Raw genomic sequence first — 23,148 nt, 5'->3', positions numbered from 1 at the left:
GAAAACAAATGGATTTACAGGTGCTCCTTGGGAGAGAATGGAATGCGTTAAGGGGGACCCTTTTTTAACTAGGACTACTAGGCCTACATCAGATTGTGTAGGTCTAAACAGCTATGCTATATCATGTGCACACTAATTACATGTCTTGCAAATTGTTTAGTTAATCAGGTTTAGATTTGTTTTAAAGAGTCTAAGTGACATAATATAAATTAATAGCCTACTACCAGTGGCAACTGGGGTGAATAATTGCTTTTAGCTTGCGTGGCGAGGGCGGAACGTATGACGTTTTCAGCCGAAGCTTGGAGGTGTTTATTGTTCCTTCCCTTCGAAGAGAGAAAGGAGGCTAGAAAGGCGAAGCTTTAACGATTACCGAGACGTTTACATAGACCATTTTCATACGGTTTCAATTACACAAAACAACGGCAGAGGAAGGTTGACACAGGACCCAGTGGCCATGGCATATGCATACCTTTTCAAATACATCATTATCGGAGACACAGGTAAGCAAGCACTAGTCAATGGCAGCAAATATTGCTAACGATAGTTAGCAAGCAGCTATCTTTTATTTCCGCAGTGTTGGAGAGTCCAATATGACGTGGTAAAAGCGGAGACGCAAGAGGTGGGATGACTGACAGATTTCTCGCTTGCAAACGTCGATAATAGCTTGTCATTAACGTGAAATAATCCCCCCTAAAATTTCCACCTTACATCGCATAATGTTGTGGTCAACTAGTAGCGTGTTAGTTTAGCAACAGATCCAACAAGCCGACTGCCTATTGTCCTTCTGTTTTGCACTGAGGGTGGGGGTGCTAAGCTATCTTTGCTACCTAACGTTACATTGCTAGCTAATAGGCTAACGTTGGTAAAGTAGCTGTTTACAGCGACATAAACAACAGCTAGTTTGACAGCTTCTCTGCAACATGGGCGTTTGCACTGACTATGTCAGTCACTTGGACAGAGTCAAGCCAAGGTTTTGAGCTGTCTTTCTTTTGCGCGGTTGTATTGCTAGGCCACACTCCCTCGAAATGGCGTTTTACATACTTTTTTTGTACGGTTGCCTACTACGGCAGCATTCTAGTTTAGCTGTCTAGGCGTTTATGCTCGTGTTGTTAACCCGACATAATGTACTTTTACACGGGTGTTATGTTAATGAAGTTAAGCAGTTCACTGTCGTTTGTTTACCTAGACGAGGTGGATTTACCGGTAGTAGGTTTCCCAAATATTGTGGATGCTGCCAAAGCCAACCTACATTTTTGTCCAGATAATTTATTGCAGGTTGCGTTAGAAGCAGGCGACGTAGGTACTTGTTTATCAAGAACAGTACAACTATGTGCATCATCTTATTTGATTAGATCTGTTATACATCTATTGCTCAAGCCGGATCCTTGTTGAAATAGCCTAACAGCAGCACCGCTTGCTATGCATTTTACCCAGGGAAAACGAGGGATACTGAGATTACCTATCTCTTTGACTACAGATTGACAGTGTTTGATGCTGAGAAATAAACACATGTACCTGGTTGGCATCTCAAGTCCACAGGGGGAATGTTGTGATGCTAAGACTTCCATGACTTTAGTTTATTAATTGATCAATAAGGCTTGTACATTCAAGGCTTGTACATGCTGCCTTTTTAAAAGTAACAATTTACTGTGGTTTACTCTGTTTGAAAGTATCAGTGAAGGGAAGTGTACCCTGTTTACAGGAAGGCCAATAACAGATTAAGCAGCTTGCTCCCCTGCATTTCTCTGAGATGAAAGGGCATAATTTTACTTGAACCAGACTATTTGCTTACAGGACCGCATATCATATGATGCTTGTTTCAAACTGGAGACATCATTTCCAACCCAAAACAGTGGTCAGCATTTGGGAGTACAAATCTGTCAGTGCATTTTTTTCACCAGGCTACATCCAGCAGAGGTTTCCCCCTTGTTTTATTTGTATAATTAGTAGGGTCAGGATGATACCAGTATTGCGATACTCGTTAATATTGTGGCTAGGAAAGAAAACACGAAGGGTTTACACTTCAAGAAAAACAGCCCTAATGTGGAAACAAACATCATGTTGTCATCCAGAGTCACATTTATTTATTTTCTAAACTATAGCACACTATTTTACATACAATAGGTTTTTAAAGGACCAAAGAGTTTGGTCTGCTTTGTTTTAATTTCTGCCATGGATTTTTTTTTTTGCTATACTGGTATCGTCACAGCCCTAGTTGCAACACTGCAGACCTGTCATCGCCCTGGCTTCACTGGGGGCCATCATGTGACCCCCTGCAACCCAAGTTGTTGATCATTCAGTGTTTTCACATTACTCACTCACGTTCTACATGTCTTTGCTGTGTAGGTATGGCTATCCCAGCTGTTCAAGCAGTTAGATATAGTCTATGCTATGTGGTTGGTAACTTGGCTAGATGAGGTGATAGTTGAGAAACCCCTATCCAAAAGGATGCATTATTTCTCAGCCTCCATACCATAAACCTTAGTTTTCACCTGAATCTAAATCCAGTTGTACATCTCTTCCTGCCCAATCAAATGCACAATTAGTGATGGGGGGGGGGGGGGGTTGTGTAATTAGGCTAGTCTTTGATTTGGCACCCCTGTCTAATTACTGTTGCTTTAAGATAATGACCTGACCACTAAAGAACCAGATGGACTATCTATTCAGCGCTAGAGGCTGATTGGCTAGCAGGTACACAGTTAAAAGGGTGACATAGCTTTGTTTTGTTACATCCTTCTCATGATGTCTTCTATCACCCTGACTCCCCTGCCTAGCAACAGTGGTGGTAACCCATAGAAACACTAATGATAGCCTTCTCTGGTGTCCAAAAGGTTTCACCTGTTTGCATTATAACCATACAGTGCGGGACACATGTTTTCACAGGTCCCTCCACGATATGGCAGTGTGTTTCACTGTCACGTTTTACGTAATTTTTTTCTCACACAGGCGCACGCCACACATATTTAGGTCTACTTTGTAATAAATGGAGTTAGCCGCCCATCATTAGGCTAATTATTGCATTCATTATGGTCAGTGCTACCTAGGAATATCTTTGTTTCATCACACCAAACAACCTCATGAGTCATGACATTTGTGTGTTGACATTTTTGATAAAATGTCCATCCCTATCAGGAGCTTCATCATCATGTTGACAGTGCCTCGAACACAGGTCCTCCTAAAGAAACAAGCTTGAGGACGAAATGGCTCTTCTTAACCACTGATCTAGGACCGGATAACACTATCTCACTCTGAACCATTGAGGGAATAAAACAATATCTGACCCTGAATGTGTTTTAATGCATCCTCTACATACTCCAGAAAAAATGACAACCAGAATTCTACTTGTTTGACAAGCCTCTTGGCTTCAGCAGGGCTGACTATGAGCTTCTTTACCATTGTGTGGGTGTAGTCAGAGGGCTGTAGGGCCTGATACAGTCTGACATTTTTATCTCATTAAATTACCCTCCTTATGTAATTTTTTGTTCTGACACATCATATCAAAGACTGGGATTCAACTTGTTTAATGTGTGTGTGCAACCAGATGTGTTGTTGGTTTTCCAACGTGTGTGTGACTGGCTAAATTATGTTACTTATGCAGACAGAGTGCCTATTTGTTCCTGTGTGTGCCTCTGTTTAACTGTGCATGTTTGTTTTACAGGTGTGGGGAAATCATGCCTATTATTACAGTTCACAGACAAGCGGTTTCAGCCGGTGCACGACCTCACTATCGGTAAGACTCCTCTATATTCATTATAACGTTTAACAACGACTGTGATTGAAATGTATCCTGCCTCTGCACTGGAGGGACCTCAATTAAATCATATGTGCTCGGCTCAGATCTCCACGTCCAGGGATTGACATTAACTTTTTTAGCCACTTGTCTGAAAGCTCAGGTCACTTGCCCCTCCTCCCCCAAAAAAGGTATAACACCATGGGCCAAAAAGGTGACAAATTGTGTTGTATGATGCAAGGACCCACTTCACAAAATAACGTTCATTATTTTCACTGGTATTGACAATGTAAGGCTGCTGGTCTCTGATCCCATGCATTATATCTCCTCCCCCCACAAAGTGAAATATTGCACTGATATGCTACTGTATAAAACACATGTGATCCGTCAAGCCTCCATCTGGAGAGCTACTGGGTGTAAAGGCTTTGTTCCAATTCTGATTGGCGCAGCCTAATTGTTTCCATATTGTGATCTCCATATCGGACAACTTTTTTTTTAGTTGCCCCAGGCAAGCGGACAAGCGTTAATGTCACGCCCTGCCCTTGTGTTAATTAATTTCTTAAGGATTTTCATCTCTCCTCTGGTCTAACCTGTGACGATGAGGGAGATGGATTTTATTTTAGCTTGCTAGCTACTTCCAGACACGAATAACAGAACACCTCACTCTTAACACACATCAGCTCTGCTAGGGCGAGTAAAATGTTATCAAGAGGGTTAGTGACTGCACTGTTACTGGCAACAATTTCATTCAGTTTGACTATTTTATTAATCATTTAATGTTTGGCCAGTGTCTGTCTCCTCTACTACACTGTGTCAGCTCTAACCATTATTCACCATAGGCTTTTAGGGTGTTTCTGTAGTGGAAGCAGGGGAGGGGTTCTAGAACAGGGTTTCCCAAACCCAGTCCTGCCCCCCCCCCCCCCGGGTGCACGTTTTGTTTTTTGCCCTAGCACTACACAGCTGATTCAAATAACCAACTAATCATCAATCTAGTGCTAGGGCAACCATGGTCTAGGTGGTTAGGGCTAGTGGGTTATGGTTAATAAGGCTAGTCGTTAAAGTTAGTTTCGGGTTTAGGATTACACCTCATGATTAGCGCCAAGGTTTTTACCATACCACATGACCTGACCAGGTCATTGAATTTGACATTTAAAATGTTTAGGGTAGGGACGTCCCAAGGATCCTATATAGTACAAACCATGCATGATTTCCATTGAATCTTGGTGTTAGTGTTTTCATGCAAGTGAGTTGTAGACTGACTGTGTGCTTGTGGTGGGTGTGTCTTTCCCAGGTGTGGAGTTTGGGGCGCGGATGATCACCATAGATGGTAAACAGATCAAGCTGCAGATCTGGGACACGGTAAGATACTTGCCCTGTTGCACATTGAACAGATATGATTATTTACCTGAACACACGATACAGTCGACTCCTGATACATGCAGCAGTGTGGGACAGTTCTCACCAGTTAAGTTATCAACTACTGCATGCAGTTCAATCATAAAGAATGTAGTCAATGTACTGTTGAAGTGATACAGGTTCATTCTGCCAATTAAACAGTTTATACTTGGCCTATCTCAAGTGCACTTATCAGGGGTCGACTGTAATCATGAGTTTCTCGGAATACTCTTTTGTACATCTGTATCTTATCAGTGATAAGGAGATTTTTTAATCTTGGAGTCAATGGAATCTTGTACACCTGGGGAAAATAGGTTTTCTTTTCAACATACAGTACATGCTATTGACGTTTTGTTCAGGATGTGTATCACCATTTTGTGTCACTATGGACATGTTGCTTGCCTTGTAAAGAGAAGAATGACAGAGCCCTACACAACAGCATTTGTGTCAGTTCGCTGTTCACATGTTTCACCCTCTTCTCAAATAACCTCAGCTTTGTCATTGTGAGAAGTTTTCTATTTTGAAATATTTTTTGTTGCATACTAACTGACCCTCATTAACCAGTCAACAAACGGTTACATTCTTTCCAAACAGTAAAATGATGTGACCAACAGAAAATACTGTACTGTGCATGCATACAAGGACCGGACATTTTTCACGAAGTAGTTAATGGAGACATGCAACAATATCAAGGCTATAGTCTATTATTGAACATTCAACTCTTGTAATGAAGCAGCAAATAAAACGTATTTTTACATTTACCAAAATGCATTTTACAGGAAAACACTGTTCTAAACAGTACACATAATGAGAGCGGTTCCATAATGAAAATGTCTGTTAGAAAGAGGGGGAATCTAATAACCACTAGGATGGGTTGCTAATATGACTAGGATTGTGACTTTGGCTTCTGGACAACAAAAGTTGATGTAAAACCAATAGAACAGCAGAGAAATGCTGGTTTGATGTCATGAGGAAGTCTTTTTACGTTTCTATGGCTGGATTTCGGCTAGGGTACTTTGAAGCAAGGTAAGACATGACTCATAATATGAAATAAAGTAAAACGTTCAGGTTTCAAATAGAGGTCGACCGATTATGATTTTTCAACGCCGATACCTATTATTGGAGGACCAAAAAAAACTGATACCGATTAATCGGCCGATTTAATAAAGAAAAAAAGATTATATATTTTTTTTTAATAATAAAATAAAAATAATCATATATATATATATATATATTAATACATTTAAATTAAAAAAATATATAATAATTTTTTTGTAATAATGACAATTACAACAATACTGAATTAACACTTATTTTAACTTAATATAATACTTCAATAAAAATCAATTTAACCTCAAGTAAATAATGAAACATGTTCAATTTGGTTTAAATAATGCAAAAACAAAGTGTTGGAGAAGTAAAGGTGCAATATGTGCCATTTACTAAAGCTAACGTTTAAGTTCCTTGCTCAGAACATGAGAACATATGAAAGCTGGTGGTTCCTTTTAACATGAGTCTTCAATATTCCCAGGTGAGAAGTTTTAGGTTATAATTATTATCGGACTATTTCTCTCTATACCATTTGTATTTCATATACCTTTGACTATTGGATGTTCTTATAGGCACTTTAGTATTGCCAGTGTAACAGTATAGCTTCCGTCCCTCTCCTCGCCCCTACCTGGGCTCAAACCAGGAACACATCGACCCTCGAAGCAGCGTTACCCATGCAGAGCAAGGGGAACAACCACTCCAAGTCTCAGGGCGAGTGACGTTTGAAACGCTATTAGCGCGCACCCCGCTAACTAGCTAGACATTTCACATCGGTTACACCAGCCTAATCTCGGGAGTTGATATGCTTGAAGTCATAAACAGCTCAATGCTTGAAGCATTGCGAAGAGCTGCTGGCAAAACGCACGAAAGTGCTGTTTGAATGAATGCTTACGAGCCTACTGCTGCCTACCACCGCTCAGTCAGACTGCTCTATCAAATCATAGACTTAATTATAACATAATAACACACAGAAATACGAATCTTAGGTCATTAATATGGTCGAATCCGGAAACTATAATCTCGAAAACAAAACGTTTATTCTTTCAGTGAAATACGTAACCGTTCCGTATTTTATCTAACGGGTGGCATCCATAAGTCTAAATATTCCTGTTACATTGCACAACCTTCAATGTTATGTCATAATTATGTAAGATTCTGGCAAATTAGTTCGCAACGAGCCAGGCGGCCCAAACTGTTGCATATACCCTGACTCTGCATGCAATGAACGCAAGAGAAGTGACACAATTTCACCTGGTTAATATTGCCTGCTAACCTGGATTTCTTTTAGCTAAATATGCAGGTTTAAAAATATATACTTCTGTGTATTGATTTTAAGAAAGGCATTGATGTTTATGGTTAGGTACAGTCGTGCAACGATTGTGCTTTTTTCGCAAATGCGCTTTTGTTAAATCATCCCCCGTTTGGCGAAGTTGGCTGTCTTTGTTAGGAAGAAATAGTCTTCACACAGTTCGCAACGAGCCAGGCGGCCCAAACTGCTGCATATACCCTGACTCTGTTGCAAGAGAAGTGACACCATTTCCCTAGTTAAAAGAAATTCATGTTAGCAGGCAATATTAACTAAATATGCAGGTTTAAAAATATGTACTTGTCTATTGATTTTAAGAAAGGCATTGATGTTTATGGTTAGGTACACGTTGGAGCAACGACAGTCCTTTTTCACGAATGCGCACAGCATCGATTATATGCAACGCAGGACACGCTAGATAAACTAGGAATATCATCAGCCATGTGTAGTTAACTAGTGATTATGAATGATTGTTTTTTATAAGATACGTTTTTAATGCTAGCTAGCAACTTACCTTGGCTTCTTACTGCATTCGCGTAACAGGCAGGCTCCTCGTGGAGTGCAATGTAAAGCAGGTGGTTAAAGCGTTGGACTAGTTAACTGTAAGGTTACAAGATTGAATCCCCGAGCTGACAAGGTAAATATCTGTCGTTCAGCACCTGAACAAGCAGTTAACCCACCGTTCCTGGGCCGTCATTGAAAATAAGAATGTGTTCTTAACTGACTTACCTAGTTAAATAAAGGTGTAAAAAAAAACGGCCAAATCGGTGTCCAAAAATACCGATTTCCGATTGTTATGAAAACTTGAAATCGGCCCTAATTAATCGGCCATTCCGATTAATCGGTCGACCTCTAGTTTCAAACAAGCACTGCCTCAAGCTCACGTTGCAAAGTGGTGGTGACGCACTGATAGCCTGCATACTGTTGACTATAGCCTATGCACTCAAATAACAAATTGGAGGCGCGCTTTAATTACCGATTGAGAAATAAAAATAGTAGCTCTGTTTAATCGTGGCCGTCAAAACAGTTTAACATGCGATTGCATTTTAGAATTGGTATTTGTTGCTTAATGCCTGGGCTTACAAAAGCACGTTTCAGTCCAGTACCAGCTCTTTGAGCAGCTGCTCTAGTGCTGTCTGATGGGTGATACAGCGCAGTGTTCAACACCATAGTGTCCTCCAAGCTCATCACTAAGCTAAGGACCCTGAGTCTGAAAACCTCCCTCTGCAACTGAATCCTGGACTTCCTGACAGACCGTCCCCAGGTGGTGTGGGTAGGCAACAACACAGCCGCCACGCTGGCACTCAACATGGGCCCCTTGGGGGTGCGTGCTTAGTACCCTCCTGTACTCCCTCTTCACCCACGACTGCGTTGCCACGCACGACTCCAACACCGTTAAGTTTGCTGATGACACGACGGTGGTATGCCTGATCACCGACGACGATGAGACAACAACCTCTCCCTTAACGTCAGCAAGGAGCTGATCGTGGACTACAGAAAAAGGAGGGCCGAGCACACTCCCATTCACATTGACAGGGCTGTAGTGGAGCTGGTCGAGGTCTTCAAGTTCCTCGGTGTCCACATCACTTAGTATCTATCATGGTCCGCACACACCAACACAGTCATGAAAAGGGTAGGATAATTACTCTTCCCCCTCAGGAGCTGAAAAGATTTGGTATGGAGCCTCAGATACTCAGTTCTACAGCTGCACCATTTGAGAGCATCTTGACTGGCTCCATGACTGCTTGGTATGGCAATTACTAAGGCGCTGCAGAGGGTAGTGAGTACGGCCCATTGGGGCCGAGCTCCCTTCCTTCCAGGACCTCTGACACAGCCTGGTATAGAGGAAGGCCTTAAAATTGTCAGACTCCAGCCACCCAAGTCATAGATTATTCTCTCTGCTACCGCACGGCAAGCGGTACCATGCACCAAGTCTGGAACCAAAAGGACCCTGAACAGCTTCTACCCCCAAGTCATAAGACTGTTAAATAGTTAGTCCGGGTAGCTATTGGTTAACTATTTAACTATCTGCATTGATAGTTTTTGCACTAACTTTTTGGGACTCATCACATACACTGCTGCTACAGTTTCTGTCCTGTTGCCTAGTCACTTTATTCCTAGTTATATGTACATACAGTGGGGCAAAAAAGTATTTAGTCATCCACCAATTGTGCAAGTTCTCCCACTTAAAAGGATGAGAGAGGCCTGTAATTTTCATCATAGGTACACTTCAACTATGACAGACAAAATGAGAAAAAAAATTCAGAAAATCACATTGTAGGATTTTTAATGAATTTATTTGCAAACTATGGTGGAAAATAAGTATTTGGTCACCTACAAACAAGCAAGATTTCTGGCTCTCACAGACCTGTAACTTCTTCTTTAAGAGGCTCCTCTGTCCTCCACTCGTTACCTGTATTAATGGCACCTGTTTGAACTTGTTATCAGTATAAAAGACACCTGTCCACAACCTCAAACAAACAGTCACACTCCAAACTCCACTATGGCCAAGACCAAAGAGCTGTCAAAGGACACCAGAAACAAAATTGTAGACCTGCACCAGGCTGGGAAGACTGAATCTGCAATAGGTAAGCAGCTTGGTTTGAAGAAATCAACTGTGGGAGCAATTATTAGGAAATGGAAGACATACAAGACCACTGATAATCTCCCTCGATCTGGGGCTCCACGCAGGATCTCACCCCGTGGGGTCAAAATGATCACAAGAACGGTGAGCAAAAATCCCAGAACCACACGGGGGGACCTAGTGAATGACCTGCAGAGAGCTGGGACCAAAGTAACAAAGCCTACCATCAGTAACACACTACGCCGCCAGGGACTCAAATCCTGCAGTGCCAGACGTGTCCCCCTGCTTAAGCCAGTACATGTCCAGGCCCGTCTGAAGTTTGCTAGAGAGCATTTGGATGATCCAGAAGAAGATTGGGAGAATGTCATATGGTCAGATGAAACCAAAATAGAACTTCGTAAGAAGCATTTCAAGGTCCGGGAGTGGCCTAGCCAGTCTCCAGATCTCAACCCCATAGAAAATCTTTGGAGGGAGTTGAAAGTCTGTGTTGCCCAGCAGCAGCCCCAAAACATCACTGCTCTAGAGGAGATCTGCATGGAGGAATGGGCCAAAATACCAGCAACAGTGTGTGAAAACTTACAGAAAACGTTTGACCTCTGTCATTGCCAACAAAGGGTATATAACAAAGTATTGAGAAACTTTTGTTGTTGACCAAATACTTATTTTCCACCATAATTTGCAAATAAATTCATAAAAAATCCTGCAATGTGATTTTCTGGATTTTTTTTTTTCTTCTCATTTTGTCTGTCATAGTTGAAGTGTACCTATGATAAAAATTACAGGCCTCTCTCATCTTTTTAAGTGGGAGAACTTGCACAATTGGTGGCTGACTAAATACTTTTTTGCCCCACTGTACCTACCTCAATTATCTCGTACCTCTGCACATCAACTCAGGAATGGTACCCCGTGTATAAAGCCATGTTATCGTTACTTATTGTGAACTTTTATTATTACGTGTTACTTTTCTATTGTCTTTTCTCTGCATTGTTGAGAAGACATGTAACCATTTCACTGCTAGTCTGCACCTCTTGTTTACGAAGCATGTGACAAATAAATTGGAGTTTGATTTGATAGGCTATTCCGCTTCTCAAACTAGGCTCTATATGCTGTGCGCATGTCATAAATAAGATGCATGACGGCTAACACACACCGCAATTTTTAATTACACTAAATTAAGCAAATTAACCTATAGACTGATAAGCATGACCAGTCAAATGTGTTTTCGGTGCCTATCCAATTAGCCGTTAACCATTTAACATCCCTAATTAGGAGTGAAGATTGAAGTGTTAATTAGGGTTTCTCAGTGTGCCCTACTGTTAATTCTGTGGGATTCCCTGTGCTTTGCTAGGGCCCATTTTTAAAGCTGTTTACATTTTTTGGCCTTATTTTTCTTTTAGATTTTCCCAAATTCCATATAATTCCATCCCATTCTGTTTTTCTAAGTTTCTTTTTATTTTTTTATTTAGCTCTCAAAATCATACTTAAAAAATATATAGAACATCCAATTTGTAGATCTTTAAGTCCACAACACTGCTTAAACCACATCATGAGACTTTTGAGGTCTAGGAAAAATATTACATTTTTTTGGTGTGTGCAAAACTAATTGGCACTGGATTGATGAAAACTATCATCATATTGTTCTGCCAGGTAGGTGTCGTGTCTTTGGCATCATTAAACTGAACACTTATTTATCAAATAACTCTCTAATTATTATTACGCGATTAAACTGATTAATCATGTAACTGTAATTAACTAGGAAGTCGGGGCACCAAGGAAAATATTCAGGTTATAATTTTCCTAATATAACTTTCAGATATTTAATATCTGATCAATTAGTCTTCGAATTAATGAATTATTATTTACCTCATGTTAGTCTCATTCCAAACGTCGTAAATTGTTGGTTATCTGCACGAACCCAGTCTTCACTATGAGTCATCCATACATCAATTGTCTTAAATAATTTATTTACTAAGTCATTCACAGAAATGCATAAACAAACAGTAGAGAGTTACAAGGAAATGATAACGGCGTTTCCCTAGTGGGATAAACTGGTATCGCGGCTTGGTGGACAAAAAGGGAAGTGGGGGTAAACTGAGATGAGAAATTATAACAATTGAAATGCTAATCCTTTGCACATGAACGCCCACCCCTTCGGGAATAATTGCAATCAATATATATATCTACGCTCAGTGTGTCGTTGGGATCTCTGTTAAAAAGTTTGTTTCTGTTGGAGCGTTTGTCCGCCCTGTCTCTGTCGCGGTTAGAATGGATAGTTCAGAGTGACATTCATTCATGTCGTTATAGAATAGATGTTTCGGCGGTTGTCGATCTTCGCGTTCAATGATACCGAATTCCTAGCTGCAGACTAGTAATTAATATCAAAGACTTGTTCTTATTCTGTCGGTATCGATAGTCTTAAGAGTTTAACCATGTGGTTAAAAGATTCAGCCATCTACTCAAACCTTAGCTTTATGGTCTCCTCTCAAACCTTGTCCCTCTCGTTATCGAGGTAAGCTGGTCTGGTGATAGAAAACCCGGGTGGGGGTTTTATTCGGAAGAGCAGAAAAAGGCTGTCTCATGACGCCAGGTCCTAACTGCTCATGGGCGGTCCTCTGATTTAGTTAAACTCCAAAGGGAATTGGAGTTTCCTTCATTAAACAGTCCAAAATCACATTACACAATTCCACAAACAGTATCATCCTCACTCATTCATCTTATACAACAATTAGATGTAAGCCTCATATCTGAGGCTATTGTATAAACAGCGTTATGGTAATGTGGCCGTATTGTCTCCCATGAGTTTCACAAAATTGTACCAAACGGACAAGTTCGTAGCTGGATTCTTCACCGATCTTTTATACCTTCTCCAGAACATAAATGTTGTTCGGACCTCAAGTTCTGTGAGGTGGAAGAAATTCCTTTGTTCTCTCTATGAAAACTCACTTTCTCTCTATACTGTGGCCATAAGGAGATAATCTCCTCCAGGAATCTACGACCTGAGGTCGCAGCAGCCTGAGTGTAGGAGACAGAGAGGGGGATGGTGCTCGCTGTACCCAAAGAGGGCAATGTCATGAAATGGGTATAGGCTACTTTTGTAGTACATTAAAAAAAAGGATCATTTTGGGGAAGCCTTTCCATATCTACCAGAAGAAGCTAATCATTACATCATCACTGACGGTTACATAAATGTAGGCATACGCGTGCACCGGGCACACACAGAGGCATTCCTGTGCCTTTGCAGGAAAATACACTGATGCAGTTTCATGTCGTATGATTTAACTTGGGCAAATTTATTAATTTCAAGTTTAATATATTGTTAAATTCCGTTTAAAAGTTTGGATTCCATGATTTCGTGCATTTTCTACTTAATGCAGATTTTATAGAGCCCTACTGACTGTGCTGAGGAAATATGAACACTACAGGATATGGTGATCTTGGTGTTAGTGTAGTATTTATATTGGCCTGTAGGGGGAGACACAGTTCTATAAATAAGAATAGAATCTCAGCAGTAATTCTGATGAATGGTGCAAGGCCTTTTGGCCTTCAGACCGAGCCAGCTGCTGTGTGCTTACTAGGCCACATGGCAACACAGGTGCATTTTGGTTGATTAAAAGGTAAGCCTGGAATTCAGCAGAAATTGATGCCAAGGGGGATAAGAATGGCAACCTTTGATTGGGCACTTTGGTCATCTAGCTGGCATTTTGAGAAACACTTTCACTTTTATATATTCGAAACACCACTATGAATATACCCTCTCTATTAGAATGATCTGTGGTTTAGCTTACATCCCCAGACCACTACATGTCCACCCTGCCAAGACAGAGTTCAAATCAAACACAGGGCATGTGTACCGTCTGTGTAGCTGTATCGGTGTGTGTGTTCCGGCATGTGTGTGAGCACAGGAGGAGGAGTAGGGAGGTACTTCCTGCCCTGGGAGTGATGTAATAGCCAAAATCTGCATTTCTGGCGTTCCTGTAACCTTTGAGATCCGGCAGATGGCAGGCATAAAGGTGTCATTCATCATTTATTCACAATGGCCTCCATTAGCTCCAACGTTAGCAGCTGCCTCAGGGGGACTGTTGCCACTGACTCACTGACTGGGCCTTATTGAATTCAAATGTGCTGCAGTGCTGGGCTGCCTGGTTCTCACTCACCTGCTGCCAGGCCGGAATTGAGGTAGAACAGCGTAGAGTAAGCCAAGGTACAACGGCTGCTAGCCATTTTATAAGCTGCTGACAATGGCATCTATCGACAGGTCTGATCTGCCTGCCTACTGTTTTAACCCAACACTGAGTGTGGGGGGAGAGGTAGAATGTTGTATTGTGGGCTATAGTGGAACACAATGGGCCCCTTGTTTATGAGGAGTCAGTCAGTCAGTCAGGTATGGGATGCAGAGAAAGAGAGGAGTCTTTTGTACACAGTGACAGAGGTTTGCCTGTGCTCTGCCTCTCTGCACAAGGAAAATCAGGAGGCTTGGCTCTCTGGTTGGGAATATCTATGGTGTTGGGAATGTATATGGATTAGGAGAAAGCTGCTGGAAAGCCTGGACTGGAAGAGAGTAGTAGGCACTAGGCAGGACATGCATGAGTAAAACATGGCTCGGGCCAGGAGTTTTTCAGGACATGGGCTCAGAAGAACCCCTGACCTGTTCACCGGACGTGCTACCTGTCCCAGACCTGCTGTTTTCAACTCTCTAGAGACAGCAGGAGCGGTAGAGATACTCTTAATGAGCTGCTATGAAAAGCCAACTGACATTTACTCCTGATGTACTGACTTGCTGCACCCTCAACAACTACTGTGATTATTATTGTTTGACCATGCTGGTCATTTATGAACATTTGAACATCTTGGCCATGTTCTGTTATCTCTACCCGGCACAGCCAGAAGAGGACTGGCCACCCCTCATAGCCTGGTTCCTCTCTAGGTTTCTTCCTAGGTTTTGCCCTTTCTCTGGAGATTTTCCTAGCCACCGTGCTTCTACACCTGCATTGCTTGCTGTTTGGGGTTTTAGGCTGGGTTTCTGTACAGCACTTTGAGATATCAGCTGATGTAAGAAGGGCTATATAAATACATTTGATTTGATTTGACCCTAGTAACACAGTACATCTGTGTTGGTATTTTGTCCAACACACCCTTGAGCATTGAAGTAAGACTCCTTTAAGAGTAGTTGCTTTGTTCAGCTTACTACTACTACTTTGAAGTACTGCTGGCTATTGTTTGTACACTTTCTATGGGTTACTATGCTTCTGTGCTGAACTTTGTACACACACAGACGCTCTGTTAAAGCAAAGACAAAGTCTGTTTGTCTTTGGCACTAATTGTGTGTGTGTGTTTTTCAGGCCGGCCAAGAGTCCTTCCGCTCCATCACCCGGTCTTACTACAGAGGGGCAGCTGGCGCCCTGCTCGTGTATGACATCACAAGGTCAGTCTGGCGGCCATTTTCTCCCCAGGCCTTATCTATGTAAATACTTTGGCCATTAAGTCTACCCTAGGATTTAGGTATTGCTCTTGACAAATGTAAAATATATATATTAGTTTGTTTAGGAGGAAAGGAAATGTTGTTTTCTTATCCAGTTCATTCAGTTTAACAATAGTTGGAGCCACTGAGATTTGTTTGTATAATACATTTTGGATGTAATTTAATCTCCCACACCAATGCCCTTATTTTGCTCATGTGGGTCAACTGTTGTTACAAAAGGGACCTACATTCACCTAATGAAGGACATGATAATGCATTAGTTTACTAGGAAAGGAAAATGTATTGTTCTTATGTTAAGTGTTGCTCAACTGTTTTTGTTTTAGAAGGGACACCTTCAACCACTTGACAACCTGGTTAGAGGACGCTCGCCAACATTCCAACTCCAACATGGTCATCATGCTCATTGGGAACAAGAGGTCAGATTCATCTCCCTGTCACTCATGGTTACCAAACAACCTAGTCATGGTTGTCATGGCTACTAAACAGGCTATGCCTCGGGTCTGAAATGGCATCCTTTCTTCATTTTGTCTTTGTCCATACTTATCTGAAAGCGTGGGTTATGTCAAGTCTAAATGGTGGATGCTTTGTGTTCTTTGCTTTCAAATGAAGGAAAGGAAAAAGTGTGAGCAAGCCATTTTTGACAATTGAGATACACCCACCCAGTTCACAGCCCTGCTCCCTGTGTGCTCGTGTACTCTAGTTAATGACATATCTCCTAACTGGAAAACATAACAGAATGAATTAACAGATCATTTGCAATAAAACACAGAGACACACAAGACCATACTAGCATAACAGGTCTATGGTAATGTGTGTGAAATACTGAATGTGTGTGGCGTTTTCTCCATAGTGACCTGGAGTCCAGGAGAGAGGTGAAGAAGGAGGAGGGAGAGGCCTTCGCCAGAGAGCACGGCCTTATCTTCATGGAGACCTCCGCCAAGACCGCATCCAACGTAGAAGAGGTACCTCCTGCTCACACTGTATTGTGTGTGCATTTGTTTGTTTGTGAACATTTTCTCACATTGACACGTTCACCTATTAATATACCCACCTCTCTTGCTCAAACACTCCAACGCACACATACACATCTGTTCTCCAGTGTGCTGGGTAGCCAGGCTCTGAGGATTTAAGGCAGGGGGAGACTGGTTTATATAACCCCTCCCCCCAGCAGAAACCCCTGATATGATTATTTTGTCTCATTAGTGTCCCCTGAATCCTCCCGATACCTCTCCTCCTCTATCTCCATCCGTCCCCCTCTCCCTCACAGTGACGTGTACATCGCCTACATTCATAGCCTCCCCTCTGCTCTCCTGTCCTAAGTGACAGCCGAATGCCAATCAGGCTCCCGTGCTATTACCGTATGCACTATATGGAGAGTAATGTGTTGAGGCTAATGCTGGGTCTCTGGGTTATGCCCTGGGACTCCATGGTCAGGTGGGGGAGCTCTGCCTCAGGCTGAGGGAAACCCATCTGTTGCTGTTAAACATTTTCATGTGTGAAGAGGCAGGGAGGTTAGAGGGGACCAGATCAGGCCGGAGCCTCCTGAGCTAAACTGAGGTGGACATTTGTTTTCAAATTCTAAAGTAGGCCTCCCTCTGTGGTAAAAAGCTGAATTACAGGCAGTATTTACTATAGATGGGCACCCTGGACTAGTCTCGCTTTTGAGGTGTACATAAGGTAATGATTATATAAGGCCTACCATGCTGTACATTCAGGCTAAAACTAAGGCTCTGTTTATACGTCTGCTTGTGTCGTTTGTACAGCGGAGCGCTGTAGATGTATTTTCTGTGGCAACAAGCCAGAGGCTAAACTCCTGTAAATCCCACTCTTTTTAGAACTTATTCAGTTAACGAGAACCACATATATGGTTTGACTGGTCCAAGGCTTGATATCTTGCAGGGAAGTTTATCAGTTATTACAACGGTCACGTCTAGATGTTGTGGATTTCAGCTCTGATCCTATACTAACTAGGCATTCTCTCTTTTCAGGCATTCATCAACACAGCGAAGGAGATCTACGAGAAGATCCAGGAGGGTGTCTTCGACATCAACAATGAGGTCATTTGACATGGGAGAGACACATTTGGTGTACATTTTGTACACCGCAGCTTTGACTAAGACCATCTTCTTGACATGGCTTGACTTCTGAGTTTTAAGTCATCAACTGAGATATGGCCAAGTGGTCAAATGCCCTTGCTCCCTTCTTAGTGCCCTAAGCCCACGTCATAAACAGAGTGAAGAGGATAAAACCTTGACAGAGCAGACGTTGGATACATCCTATTGGAAAAAAGGCAAATTTGAAGGCCAGAAAGACATTGTGTTAGCTTACGCTTTTACATAGTCACATGCTCCTAGGAGACACTGCACCCATATTCATATTTTCGAGGCAGCCCCTCCACATCAGCTTATTTGTAGCGGCCCATACCCCATCTCTCTCCTCTAAAGGAAGTCTGCAGAGCCAAGCAAAACTTCCACTGTTTTTCCCTTCTCCCCTCCCTCTCTCCTTCCCTCTCTCCGCTAGCCCTGGCTGCTGGCCAGCGCATAAATTCCTCACATCCCACAAGGTTACAGCCAGCGTGAAGGAGGCGAGCCCCTGAGCAGCCATTGGGTATGCTTTCTTTGAGAGGTAGTAAAGGGTAAAAAAATAAGGGGGAGAGGGAGGGAAAAAGTGAGGCCAGGCACACGGTCCAAACCGCATCAGCTGACTGACGTAGGGGGAAGCCCTGGTCAGAATTCCCGTCGCTTGCTGGCAGGCGTCGTGAGAACCGCCCCCTTCTCCACCCTCCTCCTCTTCCCTGAACACTATAAATGTGATTTAGAACGATTCAGAGTTTACTTAATAGCTACTACTGCTTAAAGCCACAGCAGCACAGGCTCACAGTGGAGTGATGCCTTTTAGCCACTCTGCGTTCTCTTCAGCCACTAAAGGGCTGGAGAGATGAAAGTGGGGCAATTGATGAAAGTGCCACTTGCTGGTGTGTGTGGGAGAGATGCTTACGAAAGAGTGTGCATGTGACTGTGAGCCAAAGATAATTTGTCACCATTGATATTTGTTGTTCTATCCATTTCATCCACCCCAGAAAAACACAAACACTCAAACTCTAAATCGTCGAACCACACCTGACCATCATCACGTTCCATTTTCCTGACTAACCGGTTGCATTGTGTTGTGGTTTTATCTCGGCAGGCTAACGGCATTAAGATTGGGCCCCAGCACGCTGCCACCAACTCCACACTCTCCGGTAGCCAGGGGGGCCAACAGGCTGGCGGGGGATGCTGCTGAACACCCTGCCCCTCTGTCTCATAACCCCTCCCCCAACCACCCATCCTGCCCCTCGCGTTTCTTCTGGACTGGTCGGGCTCACTAACATTTTCTTAACCCCTCCCTCCACACAGCCTTGCCACAGGAGAGTCTAATTGTATACTCCATGACTGTCAGTCAAAATATACCAAGCAAAACACGTTAAAGTACCCCCGGTCCTGGGGCAAAAATGCTTGTCCTGCATCGGAGCATTGGAGCCTGTCTGGGTTGTAGAATGGTAGGGTTTACTGTTACTATTGTGGCAAAACAGGCAGGATGCTTTAGGATAGGGTCTCATATCTATCTGTACATCAAACAGGCAGGATGCTTTAGGATAGGGACTCCTATCTATCTGTACATCAAACAGGCAGGATGCTTTAGGATAGGGTCTCATATCTATCTGTACATCAAACAGGCAGGATGCTTTAGGATAGGGTCTCATATCTATCTGTACATCAAACAGGCAGGATGCTTTAGGATAGGGTCTCATATCTATCTGTACATCAAACAGGCAGGATGCTTTAGGATAGGGTCTCATATCTATCTGTACATCAAACAGGCAGGATGCTTTAGGATAGGGTCTCATATCTATCTGTACATCAAACAGGCAGGATGCTTTAGGATAGGGTCTCATATCTATCTGTACATCAAACAGGCAGGATGCTTTAGGATAGGGTCTCATATCTATCTGTACATCAAACAGGCAGGATGCTTTAGGATAGGGTCTCATATCTATCTGTACATCAAACAGGCAGGATGCTTTAGGATAGGGTCTCATATCTATCTGTACATCAAACAGGCAGGATGCTTTAGGATAGGGTCTCATATCTATCTGTACATCAAACAGGCAGGATGCTTTAGGATAGGGTCTCATATCTATCTGTACATCAAACAGGCAGGATGCTTTAGGATAGGGTCTCATATCTATCTGTACATCAAACAGGCAGGATGCTTTAGGATAGGGTCTCATATCTATCTGTACATCAAACAGGCAGGATGCTTTAGGATAGGGACTCCTATCTATCTGTACATCAAACAGGCAGGATGCTTTAGGATAGGGTCTCATATCTATCTGTACATCAAACAGGCAGGATGCTTTAGGATAGGGACTCCTATCTATCTGTACATCAAACAGGCAGGATGCTTTAGGATAGGGACTTCTATCTATCTGTACATCAAACAGGCAGGATGCTTTAGGATAGGGACTCCTATCTATCTGTACATCAAACAGGCAGGATGCTTTAGGATAGGGTCTCATATCTATCTGTACATCAAACAGGCAGGATGCTTTAGGATAGGGACTCCTATCTATCTGTACATCAAACAGGCAGGATGCTTTAGGATAGGGTCTCATATCTATCTGTACATCAAACAGGCAGGATGCTTTAGGATAGGGACTCATATCTATCTGTACATCAAACAGGCAGGATGCTTTAGGATAGGGACTCCTATCTATCTGTACATCTGTGAGCCAGTTGTGGATCATGTCTTTCTTTTTGGGACGTTTTGACTTAAAGCTGAATTGTATCGAACACTACAAGCTTGGTCATCAATTAGTATTTTAATTGGTTTCATGTGGGAGAAAGAAAGCTTTGGGAACGTGTGGTGAACACAGAAGTTTGAAATAAAAGAGAAAAAGAAACGTAGAGTTGTGTCGAGCAGCGGCCATGTCTGAAGTGAAGAAGCTAAAAGGAGAAAAAACAGGGCTGTTTTAATTCTGTATTTATCACTCACATTCTGTATATATATATAGTAATCCTTTCTTGCTTTGGTGTATGTTGACCGAGCTAGAATTCTTTGAATTTCCTGAAAATCTATACTGTACGAATAGAGCTTGAAACTGCAACAGTATTGCTAAAAAACCTACTTTGACACCATTTTAAGATTTTACTTTTAGTTTGTCCTGCCATCTGCCATCCCCCTCCCCTCGCTATCTCTCTGTGCCCTAGATCTGCTATGACTGTGTATAGAAACTTTGGCTCAATATTCTGCATCTTATCTATTTTAATGCCAAAATGTTGTGTTTACCTGTGTTCAATAACCACAAACCCCAGAATTTGATCACTTCTACTCTGGAAAGGGATTTCAGCTGTTTGCCTTAACGAAAAGATTGGGACAGCAGAAAAACAATAGAAAAATATAATCAGGTTGCGAAGGAATCATTCCACTAACTACATATGCATAGTCTTATACATGCACAGCACATACACAGCAATGTTTTTTACATTCAAACACGCGTTGCATACATTCAGACATGCATACTCTAAATCACTGGTTCTCAATCCTGGTCCTGTGGACCCAAAGGGGTGCACATTTTTATTTTTGCACTACACACCTGACTCTAATCATTGAAGCCTGATGATGAGTTGATCATTTGACTCAGGTGTGCAGTGCTATGGCAAAAACAAAACTGTACACTCCTTTGGATCACCAGGACCAGGATTGAGAACCCTTGCTCTAAATGTGTGTGTATGTATACACGTATATTAAGAAAGTACATGTCTTCCTAAATGCATACATGTGTACCTACATGCGCACACACGATTGTCTATTTATACATACAAGTCTGCATATCTGCGTGCATACGTAGATGCATACATATTTTCTCTTCAGGATTTTGTTTTCCAAGCAGTCCGCTGTGGAGCATCAGTGCAGAGCAGCGTTTTCCTGTAGGTGTGTGAGTGGCTGTGTAAAGCCTTGCTTTCTTTGGCAGTGCGTTCTGTTAGTAGATATTATGGTGAACATCGCGTCAGTTGTAAGAGCGGCGCGGGAAAAGCCGAACCTGGAGTGTCTGTGACCCCCCCCCAGACGTTTGCTGTGTTAGCATTTTTTTATTTTTAAGAAAAACCATCACAAATAATAAAAAATTATAAACTGAAATATAAATTTATGTGGAAGAAATGTGCAATGTTTAAACTTACATTTTGTAATTTCCTTTTTAGAGTTAATGTTTTGCATTTTGCATCTCCCTATAGTACTTTTCTGAGTGTCTGTGTTGGTATATGAATGAAACAATTATATATGGATCCATACTGTATTGTATCTCTTGATTTATCAATTTATAAAGTGAAGCATGTGTGTCCTCAGAGCTGCCTGGAGTTTTGGAATTCCTGTAAGATCATGCAGCATCCTCGTAACCCCAAGGGGTGAACCTTTTGGTTTTTCTTCATGGCACACTACACAGCTGATTCAAATGATCAAAGCTTGATTATTTGAATCAGCGGTGTAGTTTTATGGCAAAAAAACGAAATGTGCACCCCTTGGGGTCCCCAGGACTGAGTTTGGGAAACACTTTCATACAGGCTTGGTTCTCAAATGATCACTGCACCCTTTCCATGTATTTATCATAGTCCAAAATGTGTACCCCTACACACAGCAGTGTTCTAGAATATTGGACTGTTGGCTTTCATACTTTCTGATTATTTCAGCATGGCTCAAGCAATTTCTTCAACTGTCAACACATTCAAATGAATAGCGGATTCATACTGGAGCCGAGTTGGTTGGGAATTGTGGGGATGCGCACGTTTGGTCTTTGCATCCTCAGATGGTGCAGAGCTGCGTAGCTACTGTATGTCTGTGGACTATGATTTGCGCATTAAATTATTAACACTAAGGTTAAAGGGGCATATGCACCCAGTACCAATTCAACTGGCTTTTTAACACACTTCTTTGCTCTGTGTTACATGCGTTTCAGGTAGGCCTTGATACTTTTCAGGTGATATTCAATCGAAAGTGTGATTTAATTTCTAAGTCTCCTATGTCGTTATGAAATAATTCCACATAACTTACTGGAAATGCACCTTATTTCACCTTATTTGTGTGCTTTAGTCTATTATAAAAGAACCACTGCTCTGGGCTTGGTTTGCCAAAAGCATTCTAAGGCTAAGTTCATCCTTAGAACCATATGATCCTATAGTTCAAACAATCCATTTATTCTTTAATATGCTTTTGGGAAACCGGCCCAGTGCGCAAGGTTTGTCAAATAGGCATACAGCAAATCAAAAATCTATGTTGGGTGGGGGTTTATTGCAGTCAGATATAGTTCATGAGATATAATCTTTACTCATCATCCCCATTACATCCCTTAACATTAGGATCTAACCTGAAATAGTTTTTTGTTGGTAGCACACACAGCAACAGCTTATGATGTTATAGGTGAGATCACATGATCAAATCCTTACAATTCTCATGACCTACTTTTGAAAGCAGTAAAGAAAGGAAAAGGGAAAATCTTGTGTTGAACAGATTAGTGAACCCTCTGAAACGTTAGTAGTATGCCCGCTGCATAAATTGGATTAACTGTT

The 23,148-nt window shown here is 42.0% G+C and overlaps 1 protein-coding gene across 1 annotated transcript; it reads left to right on the top strand.

The window, feature by feature from the left end:
* Positions 1–235: 235 nt before the first annotated feature.
* Positions 236–19,002, top strand: LOC139560455 (ras-related protein Rab-2A). Its single transcript, XM_071377253.1, has 8 exons — positions 236–500; positions 3,659–3,730; positions 5,022–5,089; positions 15,405–15,487; positions 15,868–15,960; positions 16,395–16,506; positions 17,533–17,601; positions 18,731–19,002. The coding sequence occupies exons 1-8, from the start codon at positions 455–457 to the stop codon at positions 18,824–18,826; spliced, it is 639 nt and encodes a 212-aa protein (XP_071233354.1). The 5' UTR covers positions 236–454; the 3' UTR covers positions 18,827–19,002.
* Positions 19,003–23,148: the final 4,146 nt, after the last annotated feature.

This window comes from Salvelinus alpinus, chromosome 30, assembly GCF_045679555.1.
Source record: "Salvelinus alpinus chromosome 30, SLU_Salpinus.1, whole genome shotgun sequence".
NCBI classification, from domain to species: domain Eukaryota; kingdom Metazoa; phylum Chordata; class Actinopteri; order Salmoniformes; family Salmonidae; genus Salvelinus; species Salvelinus alpinus.
Note: the sequence above shows the minus strand (reverse complement) of the source record. Positions and strands in the feature narration are given on the sequence as shown.